At 39.6% G+C, this 25,331-nt stretch overlaps 6 protein-coding genes across 14 annotated transcripts; 3 read left to right on the forward strand and 3 right to left on the reverse strand.

Moving 5' to 3' along the window:
• The first annotated feature begins 271 nt into the window (after positions 1-271).
• Positions 272-4,201, forward strand: LOC124487092 (RNA-binding protein 4B-like). 2 transcript variants are annotated; one of them, XM_047049129.1, is made up of 4 exons: positions 272-447; positions 1,101-1,533; positions 1,635-2,306; positions 2,850-4,201. In XM_047049129.1, the coding sequence occupies exons 2-3, from the start codon at positions 1,125-1,127 to the stop codon at positions 2,282-2,284; spliced, it is 1,059 nt and encodes a 352-aa protein (XP_046905085.1). In that variant the 5' UTR covers positions 272-447; positions 1,101-1,124; the 3' UTR covers positions 2,285-2,306; positions 2,850-4,201. The 2 variants fall into 2 exon arrangements, with proteins under 2 accessions (XP_046905085.1, XP_046905084.1); XM_047049128.1 differs by having other exon boundaries at positions 273-447; positions 1,095-1,533.
• A 1,387-nt stretch (positions 4,202-5,588) lies between these two features.
• On the reverse strand, positions 5,589-8,836 carry LOC124487153. Of its 3 annotated transcripts, XM_047049247.1 has the most exons (7): positions 8,749-8,836; positions 8,100-8,447; positions 7,936-7,992; positions 7,645-7,836; positions 7,371-7,478; positions 7,100-7,149; positions 5,589-6,275 (listed from the first exon to the last, which is right to left on the reverse strand). In XM_047049247.1, the coding sequence occupies exons 1-7, from the start codon at positions 8,792-8,794 to the stop codon at positions 6,168-6,170; spliced, it is 909 nt and encodes a 302-aa protein (XP_046905203.1). In that variant the 5' UTR covers positions 8,795-8,836; the 3' UTR covers positions 5,589-6,167. The 3 variants fall into 3 exon arrangements, with proteins under 3 accessions (XP_046905203.1, XP_046905202.1, XP_046905201.1); XM_047049246.1 differs by having other exon boundaries at positions 7,100-7,146; positions 7,645-7,992; XM_047049245.1 differs by having other exon boundaries at positions 7,645-7,992.
• A 4,572-nt stretch (positions 8,837-13,408) lies between these two features.
• Positions 13,409-16,170, forward strand: LOC124487156. 3 transcript variants are annotated; one of them, XM_047049252.1, is made up of 4 exons: positions 13,433-13,552; positions 14,037-14,103; positions 14,226-14,573; positions 14,866-16,170. In XM_047049252.1, the coding sequence occupies exons 3-4, from the start codon at positions 14,228-14,230 to the stop codon at positions 15,318-15,320; spliced, it is 801 nt and encodes a 266-aa protein (XP_046905208.1). In that variant the 5' UTR covers positions 13,433-13,552; positions 14,037-14,103; positions 14,226-14,227; the 3' UTR covers positions 15,321-16,170. The 3 variants fall into 3 exon arrangements, with proteins under 3 accessions (XP_046905209.1, XP_046905208.1, XP_046905207.1); XM_047049253.1 differs by lacking the exon at positions 14,037-14,103 and having other exon boundaries at positions 13,409-13,552; XM_047049251.1 differs by lacking the exons at positions 13,433-13,552; positions 14,037-14,103 and adding an exon at positions 13,949-14,036.
• A 67-nt stretch (positions 16,171-16,237) lies between these two features.
• Positions 16,238-18,387, reverse strand: LOC124487157. 2 transcript variants are annotated; one of them, XM_047049255.1, is made up of 7 exons: positions 18,265-18,387; positions 18,046-18,170; positions 17,820-17,868; positions 17,601-17,645; positions 17,253-17,375; positions 17,026-17,054; positions 16,239-16,944 (listed from the first exon to the last, which is right to left on the reverse strand). In XM_047049255.1, the coding sequence occupies exons 1-7, from the start codon at positions 18,383-18,385 to the stop codon at positions 16,825-16,827; spliced, it is 612 nt and encodes a 203-aa protein (XP_046905211.1). In that variant the 5' UTR covers positions 18,386-18,387; the 3' UTR covers positions 16,239-16,824. The 2 variants fall into 2 exon arrangements, with proteins under 2 accessions (XP_046905210.1, XP_046905211.1); XM_047049254.1 differs by having other exon boundaries at positions 16,238-16,944; positions 17,820-18,170.
• A 1,534-nt stretch (positions 18,388-19,921) lies between these two features.
• Positions 19,922-21,575, forward strand: LOC124487155. The gene is made up of 3 exons (XM_047049250.1): positions 19,922-20,176; positions 20,362-20,721; positions 20,892-21,575. Exons 1-3 carry the CDS (start codon positions 20,122-20,124, stop codon positions 21,344-21,346), a joined length of 870 nt encoding a protein of 289 aa, XP_046905206.1. The 5' UTR covers positions 19,922-20,121; the 3' UTR covers positions 21,347-21,575.
• Positions 21,576-21,889: 314 nt separating this feature from the next.
• Positions 21,890-24,861, reverse strand: LOC124487149. 3 transcript variants are annotated; one of them, XM_047049242.1, is made up of 6 exons: positions 24,766-24,861; positions 24,542-24,670; positions 23,850-24,197; positions 23,636-23,761; positions 23,460-23,494; positions 21,890-23,144 (listed from the first exon to the last, which is right to left on the reverse strand). In XM_047049242.1, exons 1-6 carry the CDS (start codon positions 24,803-24,805, stop codon positions 23,010-23,012), a joined length of 813 nt encoding a protein of 270 aa, XP_046905198.1. In that variant the 5' UTR covers positions 24,806-24,861; the 3' UTR covers positions 21,890-23,009. The 3 variants fall into 3 exon arrangements, with proteins under 3 accessions (XP_046905198.1, XP_046905196.1, XP_046905197.1); XM_047049240.1 differs by having other exon boundaries at positions 24,323-24,670; positions 24,766-24,837; XM_047049241.1 differs by lacking the exon at positions 23,460-23,494 and having other exon boundaries at positions 23,038-23,144; positions 24,323-24,670; positions 24,766-24,837.
• Positions 24,862-25,331: the final 470 nt, after the last annotated feature.

Here is a 25,331-nt window from a genome sequence, read left to right on the forward strand (position 1 = left end):
TGGGAACGATTATGGCTGTTGATTAATTACGAACCAACTTCTTGATCACTATTTCGAAACACAATAGGCTAAACCTTTCTCCCCCACGTTGTTGCGCAAGTCACGGCATTTAAGTAGACCGGGAGTAGGTTACTACTTTGGACCTACTCGAAATCACCGTGAATTATGTTTTGGAGAGGCTATGATTTAGGAACATCAAATGATTGGCCTATACATTACTGGTATGGCTATTTCCAGAATCTCTGGGGGGAATGGGTGGGGCGGTTGTTCTCACTCCTGTACAATGGGTGGCGGTGTTTGCACATTTGGCTGCGATCGATCCGCCGTTCAAACCAAACTGAAGGATGATGACGAAGAAGAAACTGGAACAGCGAAGAAGAATCTCCCGTACACACATATCTGCCCATACATTAGTCGTTCGACGACGGAGTCTGCGAAGCCAAGCCGGTGAGTGTGCAATTTCGGGTAATAATATTCGACGTCCCCTAACAATAGAAGCCATTTAAAGATGACTATCTAACTACAAACCCATCGTTAAAGGTCAACTACCTATGTTATTTCTACGCTATAGGTTTAGCACAATGGGTGTATGCAGCTAAACGAAGCTAACTGCTAGTGCTAGCAGCTGATGTTAGCTGGCTAGTCATGGCCACTTGTCTTGCTAGGAATTTAATCTTGCTTAACCTCAGCCTAAGATGATCTAAAATATACTCATGCTAATAAGTGTATGTGGTAGGAAGATAATTGTACCTATTTAAAAACGTAGTCTCCCTTTACAGTTGTACTAGTATTATGGAAAGTCTAGCTAGTTGACCAGCTCACATGCTGTTGCCGCACTATGCTAACCAAATGGCTAACATCCTGTCTAGCCATCGTTGTTGGCATACATTGATCATGTCAGTGCTAGTTACAGATTAATTGCATTTGGGAGGGCCGTGGGGAGGTTGGCAGACCAGCAATTCAAGTCTGAGTGGTAGAATAATTGATGGATACCCATCACACCAGCTAGGTATTATTTAGTATTTACTGTTAGCAATAGAATTCACTGTAAAGTTAACCAAGTAGTCTTATAATGCATTTTCTGTGCTCCCTAGTTACAGGCAAAGTAAAGCACATTTACCAGAATGGTGAAGATCTTTATAGGGAATCTCCCACGGGAGGCAGACCAGGAAGAGATCCAGGCTCTTTTTTCCGAGCATGGCACTGTCACGGAATGCGCCATCATCAAGAACTTCGCCTTTGTGCACATGGATGATCGCAAAGCCGCCACGAAAGCGATCAAAAGTTTGCACCTCCACAAGTTGCATGGCACTCAGATCAATGTAGAGGCCAGCCATGGGAAGAACCAAGGCTCTGTCAAACTTCACGTTGCCAACGTGGAGAAAGGTTCTGACGATGAGCTTCGCACTCTGTTTGAGGAGTATGGCACGGTAACAGAGTGCGCCATTGTCAAAAACTTTGCTTTTGTGCACATGGCCAACTCTGAAGAGGCAATGGATGCCATAAAGGGTCTGGACAATGCCGAATTCCAGGGTAAGAAATGAGGATATGACGTAAATCCATGCTTCCACCTATTTCATACATCGGTTTTATTCATTTCATCATTCCCTCCCCCCCCCTCCTCTTTCTCCCAGGCAAGCGTATCCATGTCCAGATATCAAAGAGTCGCCCCAGGCATGAGGAGGCTGAAGAATACCCACCTCCCCCTCCCGAGAGAGGAGGCTACTGGCCCCCCCGTTACCCTGGCGAGAGGCACGAGCCTCCACCTCCAGGCTACCTCAGAGGTCGGCTAAGCCACCACCTCCCCCCCCACAACCTTGGTTACCCTGCCCCCCCTCCCCCACCCCCTCCCCCTAGGCGAGCGCCTTACCCAGAGCGCCCCTTCGAGCGCGAGAGGGATAGCTATGGGGTGGTGGATTACTACGAGAAATACAGAGCTCGCCCCTACGGCATCTCGGCCTACGATGACAGGCATGTTTCCGCCATTCCCCCACCTCCTCCTCCCCCTTCCGCCCTGGTCAGGGAGCGCCTCATGTCCTCAGCTCTCGACCCGTACGAGCGTCGCCCGCTCCCCCCTCCCCCTCCGTCCTCGTACTACGCCCGGGACCGCAGTCCCATTAGGAGAACCTCTCTCCCCCCTATGGACCCCACAGGTAACGGCTACTCCTACGAGCGTTCCCGCCTTTCCCCCGTCTCTAGGCCGCCGATGTACGCCGTGCCGCGCGCGAGGGACCCCTACGCTGAAAGGTTGCCTCCGCCACCACCTGCCCGCTATGCTTACTAAGCGTGATGGCTTCTGAAACAAGGTGAGGATAGGCCTGAGCTGCAGTAGTTCAAGAGGTTAGGATGGAAGGGTCTCCCAAACCATGACATTAGTGTGTTTGATTTCGCATGCTATGTACGGTTAGGTTTCGGCTACCATCTATCGTACATAAGTACCTCCTGTCAAATCAGACGCGATTTTATCGCCCTCTGAGGGAAAACAAGCGGCTGCCATCTGCACCAACGCCAGGGTCACACGATGTGAACGGAACAGTCATGCCCAGAAAGAACTCAAAATTGCAACGATGGCAGCATTAGTGTGCTTTTAACTAAATAGACATGCATCTATGGCCAAAATGGCTTGTTTGTGGGGAAACAGAGCAAATTGGTTATGGGAAACGGGCAAAGTAAATCAAACGGGTCAACTTAATTTGAGTTTTTTGAATTTTAGGACTATAGTCTGTGGCCAATTGCAGTACTTGAAACTGTTCAAAATCTGTCTTTGGTAGAATGTAAACGGCAAGGAGAGAACGCTGACTCCTTGATGCATCGACAGGCGGTTGAATTGTGATTTGCTCTCTTTCCAGGTTAAAACCGTCTTGACAGGATCGTCGTCCGTCTGCGTCGTCCCGTCTCCTGATGCACGTGGCGCTATTCTCCCCCCTATCGTCTGACTGAGCGCGTTTCGTTCTCCTGAAGCACTCACAGGAGGATTTGCAATGCGGACCGCATTTTTCGTCTTTATACAGAAACGGAAAAAAAGTACCCGTCATGTTTTGCTGATTTTATTTTGATTGATTTTTATTGTGCTGTAGGTATGTTTTACTGTAGACAAATCCCCAAGTCGACGTATATATTTTGCCCCCGTTCTAACATTCGACTTCTGATTCTGTATGTGGCATGATAAGGACTGAACCATTTAAAGTAAAAAGTAAAAAAAAAATTAAACACAAAATGTGTAAACCCGAAATACATCACTGTATCGATGAACACGAATAATATTGCAAATCAAACTAATTCAATTTAATGTAGAATTATGGTTGCGGCCTGCGAAAAATGTAAACATCGTCAAAACTAGTTTTAAGTAGTTCAATTTGTTAGTTACAAATATTTGTCAAGTAGTTACCTCAAGGCGGTAAATTGTACTATTCTAATGGAAGTGGAATGGGATGTTTTTAATAAAGTGCTGAAATGTGCATTCATATCCTTTTTAATCTAGTCCGTTGAAACGAAACTGCAGGACGTCTGCCTTTGAAAAAATTGAGTACATATTTGTCCACAGGACTTGGAAGTAGCCTACTATCGGCTTGCTCAATGGCTCAATTTCTTGTCGGTTCTCAACCTATCTTACTGTTAATGCGCAAAACGTTTTTCTGCCATCATAAATATTACATCCCTCATCATAATATCCTGGCAACTTTGACCACTCTCACTCAGGAATAATCTCTGGAGAGATGCTGTTAGACAACAATGCCAGCAGGAGTTCTCACAGGTAAGTCAGGATGAGCCTAAACTGTGTGCATGAACTATAGAAATGTAATGATTAAGCTGTCTTGGAGGGATTCTTTCATTCTTAGGACGGTTTAGTTTTTTGTGCTGTCACCGATTTGCAATTGACTACATTAATATCTCTTAATTTAAGCAGATTGAGTGTTTATAAACCCAAAATACAGGTGTCATCTAAGTATAGTTGCTGTTGATTGCTGTGACCATAAACTGGAAATTTTAACATTAAAAATATAGACAAGCCCTCAGATCAGAGGTTGATTGATTTTCCTGTTTGAACAAGACCGTTAATTGATCCGTGAGCCAATATCAAAAAAGCTTGGTAGTCATTCCTGGTATTCTTTAAGCTACAGCTCTTGTGGACATGGTTAATTTAAGAAGTTTTAATGCAACATACCTATTGGTTGTCAAGTCAAATAAATGAGTCAAGTGATCCCTGAGTATGATTCATTTTTGTTGATTTTGTAGCCTAGCACTGGGTTACAACTAAGAGTTACAAGTAAACTGAACTGTGGAATTATGAATGGTGAAAATTACAAATGAAAACACAACAGACTAATGAAGCTCTAAAATGAAATCAAACTAATATTTAAAATTCTATCAATACATATTGGGGGTGTACACATGGTTTCATAGAAAATTATTTCTTGAGTTATTTTTCCAAAATAATCAATTGAAGGTTGGATTATTTAAATGACAAAAATTACAGGTGACAACCGTGACAACACTTTGGAATCCTTGGCATCTCTGCCAAAGATGATTGAGTTGACTGTACAGTACCTGAAGCCTAATATGAGCAGGGATAATGCTTTGTAAACATTTCCTTTTATCTTTTCTTGCAATGTCAAAATTCTATTTTTGTAAGAAAAACACAGGCAAAACTAGTGCAGGGGTTTCTTCCAGTCTAGCTAGCTACAAAACTGTGATAGATTTTTAGCTCGTTAAGTTACGCAAGCGAACACCAGTCGAACACATCTGCAATGTTCGCTCAACTGCTCTTCCTAAAACAAGGGCGTCTTGTCATATTTTGCTTCCTGGTAGCGTCAGAACCATAGGCTACACTTTTTATATAATGGTCAGACCATTAAAAAATACACTTGTCTGGGTAGGGAAGTTGGAAGCTACGTGCACCTAAACAGTTGATGTAGTTAATTTGCTATTGGTCCATTTTTGCGTTGCAAGCATAGTTAAGGGGTTGATTGCTAAAATGGCGCTAGTCCAGCTGTCGCAACGACGCTTTTGTTAAATCTCGGTAATCCTCCAAAAATGTGTTGCAAGCATTTGGACCGATTACAGACATTAAGGAAATGGACACCACGTGTATCCATATGGTGTCTGTTGATTTGTTGACGCACCCTTGTATAGCTGTTCAGAGCCATGGTACCATGTTTGTTATACATAAATCAGTAAGCCATCCTTTATTATTTCAGGCTTTCAGTAAAAATAGGTTAATTCCCCCAAAATGCGGACATTTGGTATTCCTCTAACAGGTATCTTAAATTTGGAATTAACATGCTGTTTGTACATTATTATTAATTGGGTATTATTGTGAGCCAGGGCTTTAATAATAATAATATTACAAATTTAAAAAACACTAGCGTTTAGTCAACTCCACCAATTCAGATTTTTCAAGTGCAATCCCAATATACAGATAACATGCAGAACAGATTGCTGGCCAGGACATGGGTGAGCACTTGGCCCCCAGGCGCTCCTGGCTGCCCTGCAGGACAACAGGATAGGAACATGTCTCCTTCTTTTAATGGCCAACCTTTGCCCTTAAATTCAACCCCGTTACCATCAACAAATCATCAACCCTGTAATTGTAGTAGTCAACACAATTAATTTATTAGAAAATATTGTATTGCAATTCCTACTTTTGACCAATAACATACTTGTTTTTATTTGTGTGTAAGCAATCATCCAACCTGAAATGTTTCCTTTGAATTCTCCTGGCATGAATATGATTTTAAATCAATATTTTGACATGCAAAATTTAATTTATTGGCATAATCACTACCAAAAATTTACAATATTCATAATTTGCCAATTAACTCAGTATAAAAAGGGACAATTATGCAAGACAGTTTTGAACTGGTCACATGTATTGAAATCTATCTCAAACTCTTTTGCAAGTGTTAGATTACATTCACAACAACATGGGTAGATCCATTACTGTTCCAAGTTTCCCAACCAATATTTTTGCAATGAAAATATACTCTTGATTTATATTTAGTTTAACATGGTTTTCCCCACATAGTAAGGTAAAAGACTGGATGCACATCTCCCCTTTCTTTTACATTGATAGTCATTATTATCTAAACCGTGTAACAGTATACACCATATTAAAGAAATAGTATTTGAGGTTGATTGCGTGACACTATTACTCCCAAATGTGTCTCTCACTCCCACTGTCTCACTCCAGAGTAAACCATCTCCATCGTTTTTCCTGTCCCTGTCAGTTCTCTCCTGTGGAAGTTCACTGCTGCATAGTTCAGCTCTTCCCCTTCCTGTAAAGGCAAAAATGTCTGTCAGGGAAAAACATAAGCTTCTTTGGCAATATATTATATGAGCGTGGGTAATTATTTTATTTATGACAATACACCGTTCTAAAGAGTATCACAAGTGTTATCAGTGATTAGGGATGCACCGAATCCAGATTTTTGCGTTTCGGCCGAATACCGAATCCACTGGTTAAGATTCGGCCGAAACCGAATATCGAATCCTACTCCCATCCTCAGTCCATTAACACAGTAAACACATTAAAGAATTAAACAACGTCCACAGCAGTGTATTTTTATTAAATTGTCACTGTAAAATAAATGAAAAAAGGCAACATTATGCCAGGAAGACAAGTGGGAACAACTATTTTGATTATTACCATTTGCCTATGTTTATACCCTATCTCAAGATCCAATCAATATCCAAGATATTAGCTTTTTAGATTTCCTGAATTTCTTTCGGTTGTTTCATACTCAAATGTTTTAACAGTGGAGATATGCCACCACAAGACAAATCGGCATTGCAAATTGAACATGTAGCTCGACTTGAATCGCATTCTTTTGACTGAAAGTACTGCCAAACACAATTTTTTTCTACACACGGGTTACATTTTTACTTTCTCTCAACCTACTGCATTGAACGGTCCACCTACGTAAACACCTTTCCGTATTCCACGTTGGCGTCATTATGTCAAGGGTTTGGGTTCGGTGGAAATAAATTCGAAAGTTCGGCCGAAACCGAATGCCGTCAAAAAGCCCAATATTCGGCCGAAACCGAATCCTGGATTCGATGCATCCCTACTTTTAAGGAGTGGTGAATGAATAAGTCATACCTCAGCCACATGGCTGGATTGGGACGCTGTATGCTGATGAGTTTTTCCTGCTTGACAAAGAAATTTCTGGTTAAGAAACACAATACTTGTTCTCAACTGTCCCTGGGTCAGTATTTAAATCTAAAGGTTTTCATTGCCTCAAAATAATTAGGACCTAATAGTTGTATTTAGAGGTCAAATCATTTAAGTCTTCAGACTTGAGTTCACACCTCATGAAGGGTAGTATAGTAGATGCAAGATGTAAAAGCATAGGAGAGGTTTGTCTCAGTACCTTGTGAAGACACCTTTCTCAATCGTACACTGATGATAACAATGACGATCAAGCTCAAGATGTTTGACATTATTAAAGCCAGGAGCATTGGGTCTGGTTGAGAAGGTTCTGTGATTTAAAAGTAACTATTAATGCCAAATGTAGTCATTAAGGATGATGATATGATTTTAAAAAATGTTAACAGAGTTATGAGTGAAAGTGAAGTATGTTGGATTATTTCTAGATCATTAACTGAGAAATCTAGCCTCCAAACGTAATTTGAATTACACATTACCTTCAATATCCAGCATGGTCCCATTTCCAAACAGTATCTCCCCACATGAGGCCACAGCACAGTAGTAAGTCCCAGCATCAGAGAGGCTGAGGTTCCTCTTGGAGAGGTTGTAGACACAGCTCTGTGTAGGAGACCCAGCCTCAGGGCTCTTCTCACACTGATCACTCCTGCCTCCATGGGTGTAAAGGATTCCTGGATAGTATTCAGTTGAGCCATGGCTGAACCAATAGACACTGTGTTCTCCAGGACAGGTGTCAGCATGTATTGTACAGTTCAGAGTAACAGAGTCACCTGGTTGGACTGACCCAAGGACTGGCTGCTGGATAAGATGGCTCCTGGTATCTACACCTTCAATTTACAGGACCAATGAGCTATATTGCATGCCAATTAAATTATTGCAAATTCTTAATAAATAAGCTGAAATATACAGTATGCACAAAGTCATCAGTACTTACCCTCATGCGTCAAAAAAACTCCACGACCAAAGGTTATTTCATCATAATTTCGTACAGCACAATAATACATTCCAACATCGGACATCCCAGCATCAGCAATGGTCAGAACAAACCTATTCCCCTTCATCATGCACTTGTACCTGGAGTTGTTTTTGAACTCCCCAATGAATGTAGGCTCTTTAGAGTTTAAATAAAAAGACAAAATAAACACTGGTGCTTCTCCAACTGTTAGCTTGATCCAGTAGTCAAAAGCACGGTCACCTGTGATCAGGCACTCCAAATCAACTGTTTGTCCTTGACTGAAGGTCTTCACAACATCTGGCTGAACGACTGAAGCACATGACAATGCTAAAAAAAAAAAATAGAATAAGATTTTATTAATGGAATGGTATTAAACTACTTAATAAGTTTAATAAGGACTTAATTTAAAAAGTGCAAATCAGGTATGTATTAAATCTCTAAAACTAGAATTTGAATTGGATGCTCCAAATTGTAAAATCAGCATTAATCAGTAAAATCTAAAATCAGTATCAAATACAAGCAATTTTTCACATTGGTTGCATTCCACTCCATCTCCAAAATCAGTATGAAGGATTGCATCTATTAACTATACATTAAAACTCTAACATTAAAGATCTAAACTCCTTACCTGCTCTGAATAATAACAGAGGGTGTACAGCAGACAGTTTGACCATCCTTCAACTTTCAGGATCCCTGCATGTATACTTACGGTGAAAACATACACTTGTCGAGACACAGGGGATTCCTTTTATACATACTGGGGATGTAGAGAACTGTAGGCAGTCTGATTGGCTGATATGAAATTAGTAAAACGTGTGAAAAGGTAAACTTGCAACACCGTCGTTACATCTTGATCACATAGGCTGGTGTAGATGGTTAAGCCATATTTAAATTAAACATCTATATGAAGATTGTGTAAAGTTTATAAAGGTTGTGATCATTAGCATTAGCCTACCAAAGAGCAAGCATACTGGGTTCTCACATCATGTGACGCTTAGACATTTACAATAGCTTTCCCCTCCCAATAAACATCCAAAAATCGAAGATCTTTTTCTGACTATTTCATTATTATACGCGATGACCAATAGAGGGCCATGTTCTGTACCTTACTGAAAGACTGTTTCACTGACAAGACTGTTGTACTGTTTACTGGAAGAGTTCAAATGTATATCCTGGGTTAAATGATGACAATGTAACACAAGAGTTACAAGTAAATATTGTTGTCAGCTACATGGATGATATCAAGTAAATTAAACTCATATCCAGGGTTCTACTGTAGTTTAGTGAATTGAAATATGTATTTGTGGTTTGATGAAGTAGCTGTAGGTGGAAATGAATAAAGTGTTCAGTGTGGTCTGCCCTCCTTCCATCCCCAATAATTGCAAATGAAATACATACACACATATTTACAAACAGCTCTGAAAAAAAGAGAGACCACTTTTTCTTTCATTTAAAAAAAGTTGAGAAGGACAATTTTGAGTGAAACGGAAGGGTAGAGACATAAGCCATTGTAAATGTCATCCTTCAATTTCTCACTTAAAATAGTCCTACAGTTTTTGAGAATGATGAAATAACGTAAATTTAACTGCCGCTCAAATCATACTTTCTTAAACATTAAAAAACAATGTCCAAACATCTAAGAGAGGGAAATGTAATAGACTCAAGTTAGCTTGTGACATGGAAACTTTCAACTACGACAAATTTGTTTTTTTTCCACATCCTTCTCAAACACTACATGCATGCAAGGAAACCGAAAGTTATGTATAAACGGTAGCAAATGCACTAGATGAGACCGCAAGGAGTACAATGACACTGCACACACCCAACATTTCAGTTTAGCTGCATTGTTTAGAGATAGTCACCACAAGGCTGCGATGATGTGCCATTGCGTATAATATGCAATCACGCACTGAATAAATATTCTGTTGAATCACACACTTATTATGAAATTATAAAACAAATACATGATCTTACATTTAGATCTAGGGGTAAACTGTAGCAAAACTGAAACACAATGGCATCATGCCTGATGAATTAAATTGACCAAGTGTTCCAAGTCCGAATGGTTTTAGGTCAGCCAGATGCCTTAGTTTAGGCATGTGTGTGGTAGCTCTTGATGCAAACCTTCTAATGCATAAACCTTTTGGTTTTGGTCAAGCAATCTTAGTCTTATGCAATGGAAAAAGGCAAGTACAGTTTTCGAGAGTAGTGCGTGTGCGGTTTTGATGCACTGTGAGGTGTAGCGAGAGTGTGGTTAGAGCAGAAGGCCAGTCTTCCTGTGAGGAGGGGCTTGTTGTCTTTAAAGAATGCACTACCACAGTGGAAAATAAGTAGGTGGGTGGCATCACCTAAACAAACACATTCACTCTCACACGTACACCCACACATATGGACAGATAATTAGGCTGGAAGTTCATCAATAGCACCTTATCGCTGTGGAGTAATTGTGAATGGCAAGGACTGATAGGTTAATAAGTTGAGAAAATCAACTGCTTCAAGAGTCTCAGTGATTTGTCACATGGTTTCAGAAAGTATTAACGTCACATGCTTTTTACTGTGCATTGTAAATGTGGACTGCCTCACACACCAGTACTTCTGAATACCCCAAACGAAAATTTGATTGGCTGGATTGTCACCTCAGCAGTTCTTACTGAACACAGAGATGCTCCTTGTTCTCTCTCTCTCTCTCTCTCTCTCTCTCTCTCTCTCTCTCTCTCTCTCTCTCTCTCTCTCTCTCTCTATCGTCTCTGTCTCTCTCTGTATGTCTTTCTGTCTCTTTTCCATTCCCCCCTCTCTCTCTCTGTCTCTCTCTATCGTCTCTGTCTCTCTCTGTATGTCTTTCTGTCTCTTTTCTATTCCCCCCCCCCTCTCTCTCTCTCTCTCTCCCCATGGCCTTCTTGTCACACTCAACTCAAAACATGTCTAATAAAGCATGAACAATGCCAAAGAATATAGAAAGACAAATGGGCATCGAGGGCTCATCATTTGGAGCTGGATATCTAAAATGGACATAGGATGGAGACAGATAATCTTTGCAAGGCTTCATTGAGACCCCATCAATTAACAGCTGCACAATTGTCTTGTCTCTCCTCAGTACTTCTTATGTCAGCATAAACTGTTTTTAAATTCCAGCAACAAAAACAAACAAATGGTTGACATGAAATGAAGAACGCGGAGATGTGAGTTCAACCCAGTCCCCCAGAATGTCGACCTAGTCATGCCTGTGGCAAGGCTGACATTTCCGTTATATTGCCTCAAGCGGGTGCTACAGTCAGTCATTGCAATTCCTCAATTGTCCACATGTTAAAACTATTGTCAGTAGCTCCAACGAGCAGCCTTCTTTAATCTCAACCACTCAGAAAAGCTCTCTTTCTTCAAGAACACAATTCGTGCACTCGAGAGAAACACATTTTTGGCGAGGCTGAATTAAGCAGTGCATGAAAGCAACTCAAAATAAAGTCTTAGAATATTAGTTGAACAACACAGTAGTCAATATCAGAACGCTTGTGATTTAGATCTCTACGTCTTTCGTCTATAGTACATAACCATGATGGAGCAGTTGCAGTAAGGATGATGCAAGACATTGACGAGCCAATCACAGACTGACACCTGAATATATGAATGAGTAAGGGGAGAAACAGAAGGGAAACCAATATACAGAACACAACTACACAGACACAGAAATATATATGAACACAAAAAGCATCCATAACACATAGTGCAAAATATATTTTTCTTTGAGGATTACTGCAATGTATTGGAAAGTTGTTCACGTTAGAAAAGATGTTACTGAAAGCTGTTTAGGGACATTTATAGGAAGAGACCAGTGTGCACTCTTATTGGTAAGGGGATGGTGTGCTTGTGTGCTGATGCAGTAATAAAGGGATATGGTTGTGGTTAGAGCTGAGGGCCAGTCTTCCTGTCATGAAGGTTTGTAGTTAGAGGCACATAGAGAGAGAGAGAGGCCCGTTTGACCACAACAGACAGTTACACAATCTGTATTTCTTTCTTAGATGGGTCACATGCAAAGCCTTGTTGTGTATACACTTATCCAACCACACAGTTTTCTATATTTCTGGGGGTAGACAACTGCACACCTCCTAGACACATTGGTCTCAAAGATAAAAAGATAAAAAGGTTTGTAAGACAGCATTATAAAAGAGGAAATAGCCTAAATGTTGACAGATGTGATAAATTGCTAACATGCATAGGCCACGCGCTAAAACAATATGTTTTTTGATCATTTACAATAGTGAGGCAGTTAAATATACATTTTCAAAAGGCTATCCCTGAAGGTTGCCACACAACTGACAATTCATGCCATTCAAAACTCATGAAGTCTTCTTAGCAGTTCTGCACTTGAGCTAAGACATGGGGTTTTCCCCATCCCCCCCTCAAGTTCAACCCAGTGTGTATAAGGTTGAGGGCCTGGATGAGTGTGACAAGGTCTTAGTGGATGTAGCTCAACTCACTAAGGCTTGCCTAGTTAAAAGCAACATTTCAATGTTGGCTTAACAAGTTTTTCCCCCCTCTAAGATCCACCTCTACCTTTATCATGTCATTGCAGCATCCATCTCTAGAGTCTCCCAGTCTCTCATGGACTCCCCCTCTCCCTCTTCTTGAAGGTGTTGTTCAGAATCCTCATACTGTAGGTTGTCAAACACACACATGCACAAGTGATATCTACTGTGCCATTATAATGCTATTATATCATAATTATTTTCTGATATCATGACTGTTTGTTATCATCACATTGTCTTGCTTATCTTGCTATTGGTGAAATGTGATGACATTTGGTACAAAATAAACTTTGCAAGAATTCAATCTAACCAATTACACTCAACCAAATTCTGTTGAGCTGCTTCACCCAGTTTCTTCTTTCACTGCCAGTCATACATAAGAAGCCAAGTTCTCCCTTGAGTTCACATGACATAATATACATTTGTATACTGTATTTTCATAACCGCATAAAATTCAATAGTCTCCATAGAAACATGAACAGGCGATATCTCCTATTGTGGTTGGACGCTGCCCCGTCGGCTGATATAAAGAAGCAGCAGGAGGATGGCCAGGAGGACGACAGCAGTCACACCACCCAGGATCAGGATGGAAACATACTCAAAGTTGAAAATGGCTGGCTCTGTTTCTGGAACTAACCTTGGCACCCTGGAGGAGGTGTCAGAAACAAGGACACAGTCCCAACTACATTCCCTAATGGCCTGTGCCTCCCGCTCCCTCCATGACGTATGGAAAGCGGAGTGCCTTCAGCAATAGACTGATCGCCCCACCGTGTCACAAGCAGCACTGGTGGTAGTTTCTTCCTGCCTGCAGCCTCATATTGAGTCTGCTTGTGGGGCACCGCTCCGCAGTCACACTGTTTACACTCAATAGCTATCGGTCTGTCTGTAATGGCTGGAATTCCGGCCCAGGAGGTAAGGAAAAGGATTTGTGCTTTTTTATCAAACCGTGCAACAGGTTGTCGAACTATTTGTGGACAGATTCCATCCTCATTACCTACAGTACCAACTACATTCTGCTTTGTTATGTTTATGCATTGATTGATTTACCAAAATATTTGCCTGTTTTATCTATAAAATATTAGAGGAGCAAATCTTTCTCAGGTTTACATTTTCAGTGTATGGTTTGATTCAGCTTGTATCTATGGATAAATATGTTCATTGTATAGAGAGTGACTTCATCAGAACTGTAACAGTTTTTGTCTGATGGTCTGTGGGACATGTTCCTTCAACATGCTTTCACATTGAAAGGGAGGAGTTTTTGACATGGGGGATGTAAACTTTGCTTCTTTGCCGCTCTCAGACAGTCTTGTACTGTGTTATACCGTGTTGTTTTTTTGCTAAGCGGTTTTTGCAATGCCAACCCTATTTCTTGTGTTGTTTGGGTCCGTTAAAGCAGGTGAGAACATGGAATGGATTATTCAAATATTTAATTATGGTTTAGCAGTTAAACTCAATAGAGTACTGTAAGTAATTTACTGCAATGTTATTACTTGTCATACGTGCATACTCAGATTTCATGTAATAATATTTATATTAATTAATTGTAATATTCATGAATTGTAATATAATTAATTGTTTTTTTCAGTGATGACACTTGCTAGTATTATTCACTCTGATACTCTGAAGACCTTTACTCCTGGACAAACAGTTGATTTGGAGTGTATCATCACCGAGGAACTGAACTACTACCACTGGTTCAAGTTGACCCCTGGACAAGCTCCTGTGTGCATGGTGTCTTTTTACGTCAACTCTGTGGAGCCTACACTCCTGGGGGAGTTCAATAACAAGTCCAGGTACACGTTCAGGAAGATAGGAAGCAGGCTTACTATGGCCATCTCTAATGCTGGGATGTCTGATGTAGGAACGTATTACTGTGCTGTTCGAAATTATGATGAAATCACCTTCGGCAGTGGAGTATATCTGATGCATGAGGGTAAGTACAATAGGATCCATTTAAATATCCCAACTTGGTTTGGGATATTATCATGAAAAGGATAGTAACTGTCCTTACTGTGTAATGGTGTTTCAGATAACTTCTATAAACTGATCAATGATGGAAATATTAGGACCATACTACCCAATAGTGTTTGAGTCAATCCATCCAGAGACAGTGTACGCAGAGGAGAATTAAAGATCTTCTGAACTAATCAAATTCAAATGTTCATACATTTATGTGAATACATGGAAATAATTTAATTACTTTAATTTAATTAAACCTTTTTTAGTTTCCAACAGCAGGTCAGTTGTCCAGCAGCCAGTGTCTGAATCAGTCCAGCCAGGAGACTCTGTTACTCTGAATTGCACAATACCCACTGAGACCTGTTCTGGAGAACACAGTGTCTATTGGTTCAGACATGGCTCAGGAGAATCCCATCCAGGAATTCTTTACACCCATGGAGGCAGAAGTGATCAGTGTGAGAAGAGCCCTGAGGCTGGGTCTCCTACACAGAGCTGTGTCTACAACCTCCCCAAGAGGAACCTCAGCCTCTCTGATGCTGGAACTTACTACTGTGCTGTGGCCTCATGTGGAGAGATTCTGTTTGGAAATGGGACCATGCTGGATGTTAAATTAGTTGATGAAGACCAGATGAGAATCCTGGTCCTTCTCTCCATCATAAGAACCGGAGTTCTACTGTGCTGCCTGATCATCTTTGTCACTCTTTATTTCAAGAAGAAATAGTTCAGATTTGTGAATGTATTTGGTTTTACGATGTGTATGCCGTATGATGTTAGATATATGGTTAGAATGGTCAAAGGGCTTTACTAAAGTTAAATGCATACTTTCTTTTAAAAACATGTTAGAAACTGATGAAATGTTTCCTCTTTTCAGTAGTTCTCTCCTACTTTTGATTGTTAGAGAGCATTCCAATGGATTAGCGTGTATCCTAAGCATAGCAAAAGTATTTTAGTCTTGTAGGTAGAAAAGACTTAGCTGCCATCTAAAAACTCCATCTGAGGAGACAGCAGAGGGCCAGAACAGCAATAATTTAACTGATCCTACACACAGTGAAGGATCTAAGATGATGCAATCCACTGAGGACTTGATGTCCAAAATGTTTCAAGGCGATTACTGATGGATGTTTCTTTTAATGTTAAGTTTCTCAGGGATTGTAAGAAGGATGTCATTATGTTTATAATATTGGATTTTGCACACATATTTTATCATCAGAGTTTTTAAAAGCATACATTACACCTTTATATGTGCTAAAGTATCATTCTTAGCAACATTGATGACAAGTTGATGAAAATAAAAATAAAAGTTCAATTACATGTGACGTTCTGATTTTGACCTCCAGCACACAAGTCAAAAGTTGAAGAAACAGTGTGGTTTTAACTCAGCGAGGGTCATGGCAAGAGAACCGCATCTTCAACAGGAAGGAAACAAACAAAGTACTGTTCTCAGCTGAAAAAGATTCTTAGTTAAGAATCACCAGCCTTCAGCCATTTACCCACCCACAATCATAACCAATTGTTTCCAATGTTTAGGACCAATAAATCAATTACATTTTTAACAAATCTACCAATGGTTGACCTCGCAGGTATATTCTTATTGCACCAATGCAAACATACAGGATTGTGATGTGGAAGAAAATTGAATGTTTAATATACATTTTGCGAATTTTGTTCACGGAATGCATCACAGTAATTACATTCTCAAGAGTTGGTTAGACATAGTCAAGCCACTTCAATATGTCTCTCTCAACATTAAGATCCTCCTTCCTGTCACCCTCTCACCAGGAAATTATGAGCTGGGTATAAGGACAGTTATGTCAGATACCAAACATTTTGTCCTTACGAGGGGATTTTATTGCATTTTACTAAGAGCGACTGGACACTCATGGACACAGATGTGGTCTTGACAAGACCCGAAGCGTCAGTACAAATCTGAGCAAAACATTGTCAGCTGATGTTATTTATTGGTAAATAAAGTGATGCTCAAAAGATGCCTTTTAGCGAATATTCCCAGGAAAATCTCATCTACATTTTCAACATTTAAGCAGAGTTGTTGATAACTTGAAATTTCCTAACCAGACCTTTAGACTACAGTTTTGAGCTATATGACTTACATTTAACGGTAGACAGCCATAAACAGTAAAGGTAAAACTCACTAACTGAAACATACAGCAGAGGTCATTCGCTGATCAATTAAATGTCAATTTCAAGAAACCTGCTACTCCATGTTGTCATCTTGTGGCAGCGTACACCACTTGAGTTTCCAGATCCATCTTTCTTGTTCTTTGTCCCTTCTTTCTCTTGGAGGTAAACTTCAAAGGTGCGTAAATCAGTTCACCAGAATCTTGGACCTGCACACACAAAAACCATGAGAGAAAAGTTGCTCCTACAGCTTCTAAGACATTTGTATAAGGATGTGTACATATGTTTACCTGTTCATCTTGTTGTTGAGAGATAGAACCTGGGATAGAAACGTGAAAATGAAATTATTTACTGTAAAGTCTGCTGACATTTTCTCACCAAATTTGCATCTAAGTACAATATCTATCATGTCATACTATGCAAGTATATTTGAGCCGGCAGATTCACAGACAAGGTCTGTTGTCAGTTAACATAATTTCATGAAGACTGTGCCGACGCCATGAGTCGTTCTTTGCACCTGTGTTGCGTGCATCTCTGCCTCGGCTGATATGAAAAAGCAGTAGGAGGATGACCAGGAGGAAGACAGCAGTCACACCACCCAGGATCAGGACCAGTGGAAACATACTCATACTTCCATCTTCTACGAAAATATATGCATTTTAGGACAGGGAAAAATAACCTTTTTGCTGTCAAAGCACCTTATTAGACAAGTTACTGCAGCTGTTACTGTTTCTTCAGTGTTGCATGTATACTATATTCACTACTCCAAAATAGTCTTTAGTCCAAAAATAAACATAAGATTTAATCGGTTTAAGCGTTCCAGTGAGTATACTGACAGATACATGAGAGAACATGGTAAACGTACTGTCTGTGCATAACTTTGTACCATGGTTAATGGCGTCCTCGGAAACTGTAGGAGGATCAAAAAAGAAAACATTCAGATTTTTTTTACATTTAAACTGTCTGGCCTTATCCAATGATTACAAACAATATCTACTGTTAAACAGTTTTCATATCAAAGTTATTATGTAACATTTTATAAAATAATGTTAGCTGTGTCAGAACAATTGTTTTTATAGATTACCTTTGATTTCGAGGAATGTCACATTGGTGAAACTCATGTAAACATCCATCTTTCCACAGAAATACAAGCCAGAGTCAGATAAATCCACCTCTCTGATTGTGAGAAACATTAAAGTGCTGTTGTACCTCATATCTAAGCGCCTATCTTGAAATCCATTATAATACTTGACATCATTAGGGCTAGAGCTGTATATGGAAGCGATACACAAGGGCTTGGATCGGTTTACTTGTTTGAACCAGGCCATGTGTGCCTCAACCCTGTTGATGTGGACGCATTGGAGGGTGACATTATCCCCAGGACGTGCCACCATTGAGGGGACCATTGTAGAACCCAACTCAACAGTGGTCCAACCTACAGAAGGTGAAAAGCAATTGTAAAATAGATAATGGTTAACTTAAAATATAATCAAGTGTAACTTTTAGTTACCAACCTTTAAAATACTTACACAACCAGTGCACTAGAAGAGCTGGGAATGGTGTATGCTTCATCCTGGGTGCTGATCTACTCACGCAGCATATGGTATGAAAGCAGTTAGTCCTTTTAAAGACATGAAAGGGACTGTTCATCAGGGTGGTGACATGAGACAATGCAACAGGAGAGCAAAGATTAACCTTTTTCTCTGAAACCACATTTCCCCTGTATTTTCAATGTTGCTCTAAATTCTTATTTTTTGATTTCCCTCAACTTTCACTTCAATATTTTACACTTGACATTTATTTAATACTACTAGTATTTTATTCTTTCTTATACAGATATAGTAATGATACCTTTCATCAGACCACCTCACCATTGGTTACCTGCTCTTTAGCTTATTTTTCTGCTAGCCAGCCACTTAATAGTTCTCTTAGCGGAACTCTGGACAGTCCTGAACTCTGGACAGTCAAACTGAGGCCCCATACATTAATATCATCATACTATAATGCCAGGACAATGTGAGTGTGTGTGTGGTTCAACAGGGCATTGTACAAAGTCGACAACTGGCAGGTGTATGGTTCAGGACCCAAGGTCCTGTTGTAAAGTACTTGGAGTTATGTGGACAAAAAAAATAATATATATATATAAAATATATAAAACAGTGGGCATATTACGGAAGTTATCTATGAAAAAATACTACCCCAATACAATTTCACTGAATGAGATTCAGAAAACGTAGTCAGTAAAATGATTCAAACTTTTCATCACTTCCCATGTATTCACTTCATACGTCACTTAATGGAGTTTTAAATGACTGAGTTTTGGGAGGAGAAAACCACAATTCCTATCTGCCTCCTCGTTTATGCTCTTTATTTCAGTTAAACACCTGATCCTTATGAGCTAATCCAATGTTATGCAATGACAGTTAATTGACTGGCTGAGAAACTATGCAATACTAGTGGGAGGTTGGTGTATGTATACTTCAGCAGAGAGGTTGCAAATAAAAATCCCCCCTGCTCATGGCTTTGGATCATTCCGCAATAGTTGGCCAGTAGTGGGCATACTTTCTTGACATTACTAATACATGATGAACAGACAGACTATGAAGGATAATGTTTTGTAAGAGCTAAATCTTTGAGTCTTTGAAGTTCAGTTGTCATTCAACAATTAGCTCTTTCTGCCAAAATTGAGATTCTGAAATATCAACACTACCAATATTAACATCAAAAGTGGGAATTGAACCTGTAAGTTACATTTTCATACTAAGGGGCACTTCAATTTACGCTTACCAGCCATCCAGACAATTGTAGTAACAAAGACATGTCATCTCCCCCCCCCCTCCCCCCAAACCACAATTTAAGTCGCTTAAAAAAACACACAGATCTAGCAATTACATGGCCTGGTTAGTTGGTATGTCAGCACTGAGTTGTTATGTCAGCACTGAGTTGATCCTGTTCAGTTCTGTTATTTCTGAGAACACACCTGACAGTTGAGAGCCACACTCACACCTCAAGGATACTCTGTCCATCTTCTGTCTGAATCTAGGTTAGTTCAAGTCACCACAACAGTCAGTCTCTTCCACATATCTGTTGTTCACTCTACTTACTCTTTTTGATAACATGTATTACACTATTATTACCTGAAAAGTTTTAAATGAGCTCAAATTAAGTTTTTCTTTTACCCTAAAATGTGAGCTGCTTGCTTTAATTGTTTGACCTGAAGGATTATTTAATCTCTTCATTTCTCTCAAAGAGGGAAATGATGCCAGAAAGGAAATGTCAGCACATATTTTGCATTTCGCTTACGGACCAATCACAAATAACCCCATTTTATGAAGAGCTGCTTGCATGGGTAAACTATTTTACTCAAGACAAAGCTTTAGAACAAGATGAAGTGTCGGAGACACCTTTCACTGTTGATGACATTACTTCTAGTAGACATGAGTAAGTGTTACTGTAAGATTGTTTCCTTCACTGTTGGATGATTTTTACGTCTCTGCATTAATAACATTTTGATATGTAAATATGAATGTATATATTTGTATGTGTTTGCAGACATGTCAATTAATGACCGTATGGATGGGGGTATATTAAAATAAATAAAAACAATGTTTTTCTCTCCGTCCTAGTTTTCATGCAAGAAGTGAAACAGTCTGTACCGCAGGACAATGGTGTCAAGTCTGTCAATGTTGGAGACACGGTAACTCTGCATTGCTTCTACCAAGGTGTTATGGCAATGCACTTTTCTTGGTACCGGCAAACCCTAGGAGATAAACCACAGCTGGTATCTACAATGTATAAGTATGAACAAAAAGCCAGACTGCACAATGAGTTTGAGGACAATCCTCGCTTCTCTGTGCAATGTAATGACGGAACAAATCACCTGACAATCTCAGACGTTCAACCTTCAGATACAGCTATGTATTTCTGTGGAAGCGCACACTCCAACGTTGTAGTATTCGTTGACAACGTCTTTCTCAATGTAAAAGGTACAGATTTAATGTCAGTATTGAAATGGCATAGAATCAGTAGTGAGAAAAAAATTCTGATCTTCTGAGCAAATTTGAACGTCATCCAATCTCACTATTTGTGATTCTTGCTGGAATGATTATCTGGATATCAAATTGATTAAATCATTGATATCTATACTGCTTCACAGGGTCCGACAGTATAACCATTGTCCAGCAGCCAGTGACTGAGTCAATGCAGTCAGGAGACTCTATGACTCTGAACTGTACAATACACACTGATACCTGTACAGGAGAACACAGTGTCTATTGGTTCAGACATGGCTCAGGAGAATCCCGTCCAGGAATCCTTTACACCCATGGAAGCAGGAATGATCAGTGTGAGAAGAGCCCTGAGGCTGGGTCTCCTACACAGAGCTGTGTCTACAACCTCCCCAAGAGGAACCTCAGCCTCTCTGATGCTGGGACTTACTACTGTGCTTTGGCCTTATGTGGGGAGACACTGTTTGGAAATGGGACCATGCTGGATCTTATACCACTTAGTATAGACCATATAATAATCTTTGTCTTTCTCTCCATCATGAGAACTGCAGTTGTCCTCTGCACTTTTGTCATCTTTTTTGTCACCTATGTTGCAAGAAAATAACTGAACCCAAGTTCTTCTGTAAATGTACTGTAAGCAACCTGTAACAATCCCTTGGATGAGAAGTGAAGGGCCCTTGCACTTGAATATTTATGTAAAATGATTTATTACTCCAATTAAATTCAGAGAGTATTTTATTACATAATTAAACAATAATGTATTAAGTAACTTCTAATGATTTGTTAGACAGCGTGTCCTTTGCTGCCGACCAAGCTGAATAAAGTCTGTTTGAGTGCCACACAAATTTGGAACGTTTTCTGCAATTGAATGTTCATTTCTGATTGACAAAATCAAGTTTAGCAATATAGAAAGCTACTGTAGTTTACTAATGAAAATATCACATTAAACCCTCACAAATAATACTACAAAATGGGATTGTCTTTCTCCAAAGCAATGTGACAAGTCACACACTGCTCAGTTATTAATGTCAGGTAAGGAGCAGGATACATGGCTTTTGGACACAGAGAGATGAGGTTTTAAGGAAATACACACATCAAAAAGGTACTTAACAGCAGGCAGGTGTATGTAATGATATACCAGACGGGGTTGAATCCAAGCGCAGAGCGCAGATTTAATAGAATGGTCAGACAGGCAAGGTTCGGTACACGGCAGACAGGGCAATACAGGAGATCCAAAAACGGAGTAGAAAACCAAGGTCAGCAACAGTAGAAGAGTCTATAACACGGCTTGGACAGAACTGCAAAACAAGATCAAGACTTCGCACTGGGTAAACCAAAAACAGACACTTAAATACTAAAACCAAACAAGACACAGGTGTAGCCGATTTTCCTAATACTCTGGGGATGCCGAGCGTGGCAGCCAATTAACTGCAGAAGGCTCTGGCGTTACAGTGTAGCACACTATAATAATTGAAGCTTCAGGCATGCATATTTGATTGTTTTTTTTCCACAGAAGTCACTCATCATGTTTTTTCTGTGCGACACACAACTCCAACTTCCCCTTTTTTTCTTTGTCTCTTCACTTCACATTCACTCCCTTCTTCTACTAGAACTCTCTACTGTCAAGTTTCTTGTATGACAACGTACTACAAGCCCTAATAAAATGAACAAGGAGAAAACACTAATACAAATAACTTAATAAAAATGAACTTTTCAAACAACAAGTCTCAGAACATAGGCTCAGAATCCAGGAACATTCAAAAGTTCCCAAAATGAATACAGCATCCCAAAACGACAGGTTAAATCAGGGTCAAAAAACAAGCAAAGGTCTGAACAAGTATTGGATACAATTGAACTCTGGAAAGGCACAGGAAAAATTCTGTCAGGATCTGGTGGAATCACAGGAAACAACAGGGTCTAAATAGAGTGAATAGGCAGAAGTTTGTAAGGTGATAATTACTCTCAAATTTGGGGCGTGGTTTAAGGCTGATGTAATGACAATGAATTGTGAAATACAACCAGACAAATCTGCATTCTTCTGCTGCAGAACATGGTTAATTGTGTCCATTTAAGTCCTAAACATGTTTAGTTTTTTTTCGAGAGAGAACGACCGTCAATATCCAGGTTTGTTCTCTCTCCGTACAGAATCTCCTCACATGATATTAATATTGGGAGTTTGACAACAGCTGTCTTCATTTATTTTTTATTTTAAATTTCACAATATAATTTTTTTGTAGTTTCCCTTCAGTCCAGAATATCCGCATCTGTCACTCCTGCTGGAGGTATCTGACCTCAGAATACACTGCAGTTTCACTGCTGGTCTTCACTCTCATCTGTCTGGAGGTTGGGCCTCTGGGGGCAAAACTCACAGCAGAATAGTTCAACTCATCTCTGTCCTGGTGCTGAAAGAGAAGTAAACATATTTCAGGATATTACTATAAAGTGTTTGCCCTACGTATATATTTGGTTGTTCAATAGAACAAAGAAAGAAAGAAAAGGAAAACAACAGAACACTAACCACTCAGACTTCATGGAACATTATAACTTCTGACAGTGTACGAAAATATGTCAGTGTCTATGAGGAAGATCATGTATCTAGCAAATGACTTACTCTTTTGAAAGACCTCAACCACAATCAAGTCACTCAAAAAGAAAAGGTTTATTACGCAATCCACGACTTCTCATAACACCAAGGATGAATAAATAAGGACAATTGCCTGATTTCTGTGAGTCTTTGTGTTGATCTTGGCTGCTGTTGATATAAAAGGACAAGAAAACTGTCTATTTTATCTTTACAAGCAATTTAGATTCTTCTTTTCTCTTTAAAGTCCTTTGAACATGCTAGCACAATTATTATGGAATGCTATGTCCTCCATAGAAAGCATAAAAATACCTCTGTTAATGCTGCGCTGACTTTTGCAAATAAACCATGCAAGTAGAAAAGCCACTGTCCCAAGAAGAATGTTGGACACCACCAATGAGATAACAGTAAGATTCAGATCAGAGGGAGATTCATTATCTGTAACCATCAAAACATATATTGTTATAATTTTATGCAAAATATTTATAAATGGTTTATGATTTGTTGTTATTATCAAGACAACTACCTTCAATATCCAGCATGGTTCCATTTCCAAACAGTATCTCCCCACATGAGGCCACAGCACAGTAGTAAGTCCCAGCATCAGAGAGGCTGAGGTTCCTCTTGTCGAGGTTGTAGACACAGCTCTGTGTAGGAGACCCAGCCTCAGGGCTCTTCTCACACTGATCACTCCTGCCTCCATGGGTGTAAATAATTCCTGGACGGGATTCTCCTGAGCCATGTCTGAACCAATAGACACTGTGTTCTCCAGGACAGGTCTCAGTGTGTATTGCACAGTTCAGAGTTACAGAGTCTCCTGGCTGGACTGACTCAAAGATAGGTTGCTGGAAAACAGAACTGTCCAACTTGGCACCTTCAAAACAAATTCAGAGTAATCATTTAGGATGATTAATAATCAATAAACATTTAAAATATGATATGAATCTGCAAGTCTTTGCTACATCTAGGCATATTTGATAATGCCCATGTCTCAATTACCTTTAACCATTAAAAATGTCCCTGATCCAAACTCTATGGTATCCAAAACCATGACTCCACAGTAATAAATCCCATGGTCTTCTGGCTTTGTTGACTGTATTCTTAGGTGACATTTTGTTTGGTCCAAAAGTATAGTAAATTGGCCACTGTCAAATTCATCAGCAAATTTAACACGGTTCGAATAGCGGTTTACCTTGGCTACAAGCTTCAGTTTCTTACCAGTGGTCAACTTATACCACACAAAAAAGTGTATTTTAGTGGTTATTAGGCATTCAATTGTAATGATGTCTCCTAGGTCTGCAGTTTGGAATGGATCAGGCTGCAAAATGTTAACCAATTCAGCCGCACCTAAACAAAAAACCCAGCAAACAATGTTAACACAGTTAAATACATATTACAGTTGTATTTCACAGATTTCGCTTTCTTTTTTTTCTTTCACTTACATAAGTTAGAGAAGAGAAGTATGCTGTATAGTGGAACCATATTACCGTCCTGTATCTTGGATTTGCATTGAGAAAAGCAATGTGCTCTACAAGTTATATGGTGACTTTGATGGGATTGGCTATGCTATTTACGTCAGGGATTCACTTTCTTTGCCTCTCAAACGCCTGATTGGTTGTATTGTAGGTCAAACATTGTAGAAACATTACGCTCAAGTTTGTGTCAGTCAGTGTTACACAATAGTAATTCTTTTAAAGCTTGTGTCAGAGTGAATAGCAACAAATGGAATTGTTGTCTTTTTCCTTTTTTCTGTACCCATTCTCATTAAGGAAAAAAGTAGTTCATCTTAAAAATTCAACAAGGAATAAAAAATGCAATTAACAAACAACAACGCAAACTCGATACTTTTAGGGAAACATTTATTCAATTTGAGACAAAAAGTTCTTCAATATTTTGTGAACACACACATTGGTGACATTTAATTCACAAAGTATTTAAAATGCACAATAGAAGTATGTACTATACAACGGAACAAACAGTCCCAAAATCTTTTGCACTACCAGTAAGT

This window comes from Hypomesus transpacificus, chromosome 25, assembly GCF_021917145.1.
Source record: "Hypomesus transpacificus isolate Combined female chromosome 25, fHypTra1, whole genome shotgun sequence".
In the NCBI taxonomy this organism is placed as follows: Eukaryota; Metazoa; Chordata; class Actinopteri; order Osmeriformes; family Osmeridae; genus Hypomesus; species Hypomesus transpacificus.